At 44.7% G+C, this 9,980-nt stretch overlaps 1 protein-coding gene across 1 annotated transcript in view; it reads left to right on the top strand.

Annotated features, from left to right (window-relative positions):
- Nucleotides 1–3,349: 3,349 nt before the first annotated feature.
- Nucleotides 3,350–9,980, top strand: part of CDC25B (cell division cycle 25B) — a 64,224-nt gene continuing 57,593 nt past the window's right edge. Inside the window, exons 1-2 of the mRNA XM_033953211.1 lie at nt 3,350–4,037; nt 8,366–8,460. Of these exons, the coding sequence (XP_033809102.1) occupies nt 3,850–4,037; nt 8,366–8,460 (283 nt within the window). The 5' untranslated portion in view covers nt 3,350–3,849. The remainder of the gene's footprint in view (nt 4,038–8,365; nt 8,461–9,980) is intronic.

Raw genomic sequence — 9,980 nt, 5'->3', positions numbered from 1 at the left:
ACCCAGATACTGTTATAGAATTTATGCTCAGAATGCTGCATTTTGGTTCATAAGTTTTGACACACTTTATAGAATTGACACCTTTTTTTTTTTTTTTTTTTACAAGCTTTCAAAGGCTAGAACAGCAGTCTCAAACTCAAACCCTTTGCAGGGCCACATTTTGGATTTGTAGGTACGTGGAGGGCCACAGAAAAAATGGTTAATGTCTTATTTCAGAAATGACAATTTTGCATGAGGTAAAACTCTTTATAGTTTATAAATCTTCCCCCCCTCCCCCCAAAGGTCTGCATGTTCCCTTCCCTTCTTTGCAGCATCCTCCAGCTTCCCCCCTGGCCCCCCGGTTTTAGTTTCAGCAAATTACCGCAGTCTGCAGAGAGGATCGCCGGTGCTGTAGCGTTCCTTGCAGGCTGCCATCGGCCTCCGTAGTACGCTCCCTCTCCCGCGGTCCCGCCCCTTCTCTGACATCAGGGGCAGGATCGCGGCAGAGGGAACATGATGCTGAGGACGATGGCAGCCTGCAAGGAACGCTACGGCACCGGCAATCCTCTCTGCAGGCTGCGGTAATTTGCTGAAACTAAGACCGGGAGGCCAGGGGGAAAGCCAGAGGACGCTGCAAAGAGCGGGCAGCACTAGTACAGACAGCGGGCTGCAAAAGAGTACCTGGCGAGCCACATGTGGCCCCGGGCCGCGAGTTTGAGACCACTGGGCTAGAACCTTTAACTGAAGAAGAAGGTTCTGGTTTCGAAAGCTAGTCTATAAATGTATTTAGTCCAATAAAAATGTGTCATTTTATTTTTATTTCTATTTACTACCTGGCTTATTGTATGCAGACAACTTAATACAGGACAGGCAAAAGAAAAGTGATTTCCCAAAACATAGACAATGGAAGAGATATCACCTTTTTAAAATTAAAATAACTAATATAAATATCGTGGAAGAAAAATTAAAAAGAAGATCTAATAATAACATGAAAAATCTTAATTCTTTATTTCCCCTCTGTGTTAAAGAAAGTATGAAAAAACCTCTAACTTATGGAGCCTTGAGGAACACTCACACAAAAGACACTGAACTGCCTGCTACTACTACAAGGGGCTGCTGAAAAGTTCTCAGCCCAACCAAGTTGGGGCAATCTCCATCAAAGGCTATATAATAATAATAATAATTTATTTCTTATATACCGCTATACCGTGAAGTTCGAAGCGGTTTACAATAAAGATACATTTGACAGTACATGGGATAGAAACGGTTTACAATAAAGATACATTTAGTCAGTACATGGGATGCAAGTGGTTTACATTAAAGATTTTCCACCTTTTTTTCTAGCTAAAGGTGTTCCATTTTATATATTTTCTTTCTTCTTCTTAACAGTGAACTTCTCTCCTGGGGGGCCAATGCCTAAAGCTCCGGTGCTACACCAAACAGTGCTCGTCCCATACCGCAGGAACAGCACAGAAAAATAGCCCTCCAATGCTCAAAGTTAATGGCATTCAAATTTTATACACGCGATGAGATTGAAAAGGAACATGCCTGATGCATGTGCACAAGTTTTGCAGTAAGCAAAGCTGTTGTGTGCATGCCCAGGAAGCCCTAAAGTGAAGCATACATTGGCGTTGTTTTTCTGCATTTCAATTTTTTTTGTTTTCTACTTGAGAGGCTTATATATTTGTGCACAGAAAACAGAGGCTGGTGGGTGCTTTCACTTTAGGGTTTGCACAGACACATATATTTCTTTCTCAGTAGCTGTGCTTAAAGGTGTGCACAGGACTCCTTCTGCTTCAGAAACAAATCAAAACCAGATTTTAAACACAAAATCATAAGAAATCCTCTCTTCCAACCCCTCAACACTAGCTCCAAGCTTGTGGTAAGTTTCCAGAAGTAAGAGCAGGGTTTGTTGGTTTGTGTGCTGCTCTCTAAGGCCCCCTTTTCACTATGGCGGACCAGCGTGATAACCATGCTGAACCCTTTAAATTCCTTTAGGCTTTGGTATGGGTCCTGCGTGGCACTCGCTAACACCGCTTAGTAAAAGGGGGCCCAAGTACTGGGAGGGCATAACAAATTACCTCAGTAACATCCATTTGACTACATTTAAATACAACTTGTGGCACACATGTTGTTTCCTGCCCTATGGAATAATTTAACAGGACGGCTGAGGTTGCTTTCTGATATTCAAAAATTTAAGAAACTTATAGAAAACAACTTTGTTTGTGGAGGCATTCTTTTGATCGACTTAGGATTTTGACTGAAGATGTTTTAGATATGTATGTTTACTCGTGTATGTTGGTTATATGTTGATTATGTTTAGGGTTACCAGATGTCCGGATTTCTCTGGACATGTTTTCCTTTTCGGAGACATGTCTGGGGGTCCAAATGGCTTTTCAAAACCCGGCACTTTCAGGAGGGTGATGTCACATGTGTGTGATGTCATTGCATCGCATCTGTGCACTGCGGATGCCCTCCTGCCCGACAAGAGAAGGCAGCGGGGAGCAGGCCTAGGGGTCCAGATTTTACTGAAGTAAAATCTGGTAACCCTAATTATGTTTGTATTTTTGTAAGCCACTTAGGGTTAAAAATTTGTTAAATAAATAAAGCCCTCTAAGCATTCTGCGCAGATTAAAGCCAGCACTAGTCCAGGCTAATTGGTTCTAATGCCTGCTTAAGGTTCTGAGCATTGACCCCCCTAGACTTCTAAGTTTAGGTGACACAGGACAACCCTTGCTAGTTGTTCTTTGGTTGGCAAAGATGTCCATTTTTCCTCTCTGCCAGGCCTGAATGCATCACAGGCCTTTTTTTTTTTCTTTTCTTCTCTTATCCTGACCTGAGAATTCTGAGGGGAAACTGGGGTTGTATGAACTTTTGAAGGAGAGAAAAGAAAGATGGCTTAGTGCAACCATTTACTTACTCCAGAATGCTACATTTGAATTCATCGTTAGAAATATATTTACAACAAAGCAGGAAAGGAGCCTGGGAAGAAAGTTTGTAGAGAAGGCAATGGGCGAGAGGTGGTTTATGGAAAAGGGTTTATTTCGCACTTCCTAACACTTGGCAGAATTTGCCCAGTGCAAGAGTCAAAGAACAGGGACTCAAGCAGGCTGGGGAGGAAAAACATAGGAGCCATAATTGTGCCACTTTCCCACTAAAGCTGTAGCTTTTGCACGGTAGGTGTTTTTTTTTTCTTTGCTCTTCACACTCAGCATCTGGCGGGCTCTGCAGCCCCTCCCCTCCTCCCTCCTTCCCGCCGTGCCCTGCCCAGCTTCCTGGCTCCAGGCCCGGGCCCGGCTGATTGGCTGCCTGCTTGCCGCCCGGCTCTGTTATTTTTCGAATATAAATACATTGAAGCAGAAGAGGAAGCAGAGTGAGGCTCCGAGAAGAGCAGGCTACTAAGGAGTCCCTCTCCCCTTTCACTCTTTACTAGGCCTATGTAGGGCATTCAAAGGAGCCGGGGGGCTTGCTTCTTTTCTTTTCTTCTTCTTTTTGCTTGCATATGAGCTGCTATAGCATTTCTTTACAGTGTGCTGTCCGTGTTTGTGGAGACAGAGCAAACACACTTTCTGTGCCGTATGATGCCTCTGCACTGCATACACTGTTAGCTTCGAGTCTGTGCGGTCTGGATGCTAGCTGGGCACTTCGATTATGTGGATCTTCCTGGGATTCTCTCCGGCTTTTCTGTGCCCCAGGCCTGCACGATCCTTTCCTCTGAGTTGCTGACCGACTCCCCTCCTCCACCCCTAGCTGCTTTCATTCTTTCTCTTTTTTTCTCGGGTTGCACAAGTTTGTAAAACAACCCCTAGGGTCGTTCGATTGCCCACCGGAGTTCGAAGAAGCGTGAGGTCTCGTTTGGTGCTTTGCAGGATGGATTTGGAGGCGATCCTGAACGATTTCAGCCCCTGCGGCAGCGAGAGCATGGCTAGGCCCAGCGTGCTGCCTGACCTATCTTGCTCCATCCTGGGGGGAAGGGGGTTCCTCTCTCCCCAGGCTGGGGTTCTTTCACCGGTCACCAATCTGACCCTCAACCTGAACAATCTCACTGGTCTTGGAAGGTAAGTTTCATTTGTTTAACACTGTTATTTTGGGAGCACCATTTTTAAAAACATTTTTAATTAAAAAATGTTTCATGCAACTCCGTCAAAAAACATTAATATTATATATATGATATTTTCAGCTCAAGGCATTTAAGTGATACATTAAGATGCTCCATGACCCCTAAAATGTCCTCAGCTTATCATAGTTTTGCATTAGATTTACAGAAGCAGAAACCCTGGTATGTAAATCAGCAAAGGGAGTTAAGCTTGGTTGGGGGCGAAAACTGGAATGAACCACTGTAAATGTAAATCATGCAGAGATCGGGCTGTTTTTTTGTTTTTGTCGCCGAGTTTACTCTTGATTAATGGAGGATTGGTATTTCTGGGTTTGAGAAATCGACCCGTGCTGGAGGGTTTCTTTGGTTCTGTTTCCTGCATGGGCTTTGATGCGTGCAGCATGACCTGGACAGCATTTGCAAAATACATCTGCAGGCTTGTCCGGGGCCACGCTTCTCCATTTGCCCCAGGTACATTAGATAGATTGTGATCGGGACAGACAGGGAAGCGTGCTTGAGTACCTGAATACAATTCATATAAACCGTTCTGAGCTCCCTAGGGAGAACGGTATATAGAAAATTGAATAAATAAATATTAAGTATTACTATTAGATTTCTCCGATAAATCCTGCCTCCCCCCTCCCCCCGCACCAATTGTGCTACAGAGCAGATTGCACTGGGAGTCTCCAGGCTGCCTGGCGTGTTCTGGGTCCTAAGATCTCCATTATCTTGAGGGCTTGGGGAACAGCCCGCTGCTGTGCCCATGGCCTTGTCCACATAAACTAATTCCAGAAACGAGTTTAGAGGTTTTCAGATTAATCGGATTAACTGCTGCAGCTCAGAGATACCAAAGCCCTGCTTTTCCCTTTATGTTTCTGGCTTCCTCTTAATTAATGTGATTTGTTACCAGGCTGGGCCGGGCAGCAAGGCATCTATCTAGGGACCAGTAGAGTGGGTTACTGATCCATGCACATTTAGTATTGTCTGATTGATCTGAAATTCAGATTAAAATTAAATATCAGTGCATATATTTAACCAGGTTTGACTGTCCAATGATTTCTGGGCAGTTAGAAAAAAAAGACCACCAGTGCTTAGCAACTGAAGTGAATGTTTTTCTTGCAGTGCGTTTCAGTCACTTGGCATCAAATTTCATGATACTTTTGTGTAGTTCTGGTATTGGAGTCAGTGGTTTGAATGTTACTGTCTGATCCTTTATAATCTAAAATTGTTTCTTTGGCAGCATTACTCCAACTAAGGCTTAAGACCTAGAATAAATTCACAGAGGGAGTTCTACATTTCATGATCAATTTTTTTCAAAGTCAATTTTTTTTAACTTTTTATTGTGGAAAATTTACAGTTAACTTCATATAGTGCAATGTAGAAAATGATGTTTAAATAACCAATAGAATATTGGCTAACTGTGGATTGGATTTCCAAAGTTTCATTTTTCCAATAGACACAGAATATGAGTGCAGCTTAATTGAATCAGGTCCATAGGTCTTTTTTTTATAATATCTTACACGGTCAGAACATAGGAACAGAGCATCAGCGAAACATAGTACAAAAAGAAGAGGTGGACACAATAAAGAAAAAAGTCTGGAAACTGCCACCACACATATATCAGGATTGGGGGTTTCATACTTTTCTCTGCACAAGATTTCAGGATTATGTCCAGGACAACCCTTGTGGGGATGTTACCCCCACCGTGTATTGGGAAGGTCCATAGGTCTTTAAAAATGTAATGACCTCAAAAGAAATGGATTTAACTTAATCTGCTGAGTATATACCTCACAACCGTCAGACAGTGGCGGGTATGGGACACCCAGGGCCCATCATTTATGACACCCCCCCTTTTTGACACCCCCTGGCCCATCATTTTTTTTACTCCCCGCTCCCCCCCCCCCACCCTTGGTGCGCCACTGCTACGGTTCGAAAAAGGCTAAGAAGCTGGCGGGAGCGGCAAAAGCATCTTTTAAGGAACACCCTCCAGATCTGGCTCTATCCTGCCCCCTTTGTGATGCCATCGGACAGCATTCTCAGCCATTGGTCGACCTTGCCTGGGTCACAACGTCTGTGGCATCACAAAGAGGGCAGGATAGAGCCAGATCGGGAGGGTGTTCCTTAAAGGACGCTTTCGCTGCTCCCGCCGGCTTCTTAGCCTTTTTCTTGGCCGCGGGGGTGGACTGGTAGCCGCACTGAAGTGCAGGTCCCAGGAGGTTCCGAACCGGGCCGGCTGTGCAACCCCCTAGGGCGTGCACCCAGGGCGATCGGCCCTCCCAGCCCCGCCCTTGGTACGCCACTTCAGTCAGAATTAGGATTGGTTTAATGCAGTGGCCTCCAACCTTTTTGACACCAAGGACTACTTTTATAAAAGCAAATTTTTCCAGGGACTGGTGGTGGTGGGGGATTCAGAGCGGGTTTGTATGGCAATTTTATACACAATATACATTCCATTTCTAGCAAAAAAAGAAATAGAAATTTCTACCTTTGTTGTTTCTGCTTTCCTCCTCTTCTTGTCATTCTCTTCCTTCCATCCACTGTCTGCCTTCGCTCTGCCTCCTCCATATGGCATCTGCTTTATTTCTATGCCTCGCCCTCTACCAGAAACTCTCTCCCTCCATTCCCCACCCAGAATTAGTCTGGCACCTATCTTCCCTCCGCTCCCTTTATGGCAGGGGTCTCAAAGTCCCTCCTTGAGGGCCGCAATCCAGTCGGGTTTTCAGGATTTCCCCAATTAATATGCATGAAATCTATGGGCATGCACTGCTTTCAATGCATATTCATTGGGGAAATCCTGAAAACCCGACTGGATTGCGGCCCTCAAGGAGGGACTTTGAGATCCCTGCTTTATGGTATGACATCTCTGTCTTCTTCCCTTCCATCTCTCACTCCCTCCCCAGGTGGTTTTTAGGATCTCTCTCCTCCTTTCCTCCCTTAAGATCTAGTATCTAATTCCTCCCCTCCCCCAATACTCCAGTATCTCTCTCCTCCCCCTTCCTTTTCTTTTCTGTTCTTCTTTCTCAGTTTGTTTTCTACTTCTTGTCTATTTGTAATGTAATGTAATGTAATTTATTTCTTATATACCGCTACATCCGTTAGGTTCTAAGCGGTTTACAGAAAATATACATTAAGATTAGAAATAAGAAAGGTACTTGAAAAATTCCCTTACTGTCCCGAAGGCTCACAATCTAACTAAAGTACCAGTCCTCAATTTCCCTTTCACAGCTTGCCACCTCTTTCCCTTACCCCTTCCAGTATCTCACTAAATCTATCCTCTTCCCCCAATCCAGCATGTGCTCTTTTTTTATCCCCCTCCTTCCATCCAGTATGTGCTCGCTCTCTCCTCTCCACTTCCTTCCAGAGTCTGATCCCCTCCATCCTCTCCCATCCAATGTGTTTCCCTCTCTCTCTCCCCTCCCATCCAGCGTCTGCTCCCCTTTCTTTCCTCCCCTCTTTCTTCTAGCATCTGCTCCCTCTCTGTCCACTTTCAGTGTCTGTTCCCCTCGCTCCCCTTCCAACCAGCATCTTCTCCCCTCCCCACTTCCATCCAGCGTCTGCTCCTCCCTCTCTTAACACTTCTCTTCAGTCTGCTCTCCTCTCTTTCCGTTTCAGCGTCTGTTACCCTTCGCCCTCTCCCTCCACTTCCCTTCAGGGCCACTGAACCTCTTCCCCTCGTCGGGCCACCTTTCTCCCTTCCTCTCACCTTCGCAGGTGCTCTTCAGAGTTTTCTGTTTCTGAGTGTCCAGACGCGGCAACATTTTCACAAAACCTGGGTGATTGCCTCAAAGCTTCTCCTCTGACGCAAGCCACCCAGGCAGAAACAGGAAGTGTGTCAGAGGAGAAGCTTTGGGGCAGTTGCGCGGGACTTGTGAGAATGTTGCCACGTCCAGACACTCAGAAACAGAAAACTCTGACGCGCACCCGCAAAGTTGAGGGGAAGGGAGGGAGACGGCAAGATGAGGAGAAGAGATGCCCGTTTCCGGCTGTTCTCTTGCAGCCCGTGTCAAGACGGGCTGCGGACCGGGGCTTGGGGACCGCTGGTCTAATGGGGTTTGGGGCCTATGCTGTCTTCCTGTTCAAAACATTGCTCCATTCAGTTTCTCCCTCCCTTATTCTCAGTCATATGAAAATCTTATACACATCAGATGATTTGATACCTAGGGAAAGGCTGCCTATCATCAGAGCCGACCTAATACTGCTCGTGGGAGAGTAGGCATCTGCCCATCTTAGTTGACGTCTGAATTCTTGTCATTACAAACTGTATTAAACAAAATATAAATCTCATTCCAGCCACTGTGACACTCCAAAAAGAAAGCCTGGCATGTCCATGAAAAACAACGCTTCTTCCCTGGTACGCACTGATTCTGGAGAGTCTTCTGATTCAGGTGAGTTCTTGAATTTATGTTCTGCGCAACATTTTCAGTAGGGGTGGGGATTGTGGGCTGCACATTACTGCATTTCCCTCTTTCCTTCCCCAGCCAAGTTTGATCTAAATACCATTAACAGACTCAGGCCAAATGCCTTTTGCACTGTGGTCCCTAAGGAAGGCCACTGCTTTATTACTATTTGGAAATCCTAGTCTGTCCTGAAACCTTTCAGTTTCTGTCACTCAGCATAACCATGAGAACATGACAAGGTACAAGAAAGTGGTTGCTTTTAAAGCATAGAATCTTGTTATATCTATATTGGCAGCCAAATAACTGTTAAATAAATTTGGTACTAGATGTCTTTACTACTCTGACATTGTCAGCATAATATTTTCTCTTGGATAGACTATGCTTTGCCAAAAGAGCGCTGTATTCCATACTGCAGAAGAATTTATTTGTAAACTGGTGGGGGGAGCAAGGGTATCTAAAACAGAGGAGAGAGTGGTGTAATAGGAGGAGACATATGGCAAGCAAAAAAATGGCAGCAAAATATTCTATAAGAATACTTGAGTATCTGAATGTAAACTGCTAGGTTATAAACGGTGTTCGAATACTAAAAATAAATAAATGCTTGTGCATGTAAGTATTCTTATAGAATACTAGTGTAAACCAGCATCATTGGGCTCATTTATGCCAGGTGTATGGCTGGTGTAAATGGGTGCATTTAAATGCAGCATTTACACAAAGGCAGCATTCTCTTAAGTAGTCTGTTCACTTAAGTAGTAGTTCTCTTAAGTAGTCTGTTCACTTCAAATGCATCTGCCTAACTTTCAAGATCCTCCACTGCATCCTTCCTCCATTAATTCCACTCTCCTGGAATTCCTCAAATCTTAATACCACCAGACCTACCCAAAAACTAAAATTATCCTTCCCCTCACTAAAAGACATTTCCCACCCAGGAAAACTGGGGACCTCCCTCCTCTTCAGATTCATCGAGCTCTGGAATAGCCTAGCCTCCCCTCTTTGGAACCTGAGTGCCCTCGAACCCTTCCGTAAACATCTGAAAACCTGGCTTTTCTCAAAAACCTAACACTCCCTCCTCTTCTGACATTCCAGCCCGCTAACATTCTCCCCTCTCCGATCCTCACCCATCCCTCCCTTGGAGTTCCTTTCTCATTACAATTCTTGTAAACCGTGCCGAGCTCCACAAATGTGGAGATGGCGCGGTATATAAACCCAAGATTTAGTTTAGTTTAGTTTAGTCTGTGCATATGTCAGCCCCACCTATGACACTGAACTCCTCCCCTGCATTTATACATTAACTCCAAAATTCTATATACGGTACTCAAAAACCAGCACCCAGCTATGAGATCATAGCATCAGAGATGCGCCTGTACATAAATTACATAATGAGAGCCAGAACATCAATAATTGGGTCTAAACAGGTAGTCCATAAAATTGTTTGCACATCTCAATGTGTGCTATTCTGTAAACCGTGGCATTTAATTTACGTGAATCTGAAAAAAGAGTGTGATCAG

The sequence above is a fragment of the Geotrypetes seraphini genome, chromosome 1 (genome assembly GCF_902459505.1).
Source record: "Geotrypetes seraphini chromosome 1, aGeoSer1.1, whole genome shotgun sequence".
Taxonomy (NCBI): domain Eukaryota; kingdom Metazoa; phylum Chordata; class Amphibia; order Gymnophiona; family Dermophiidae; genus Geotrypetes; species Geotrypetes seraphini.
The sequence above is the reverse complement of the archived record's forward strand: the minus strand, read 5'-3'. Positions and strand labels throughout refer to the sequence as shown.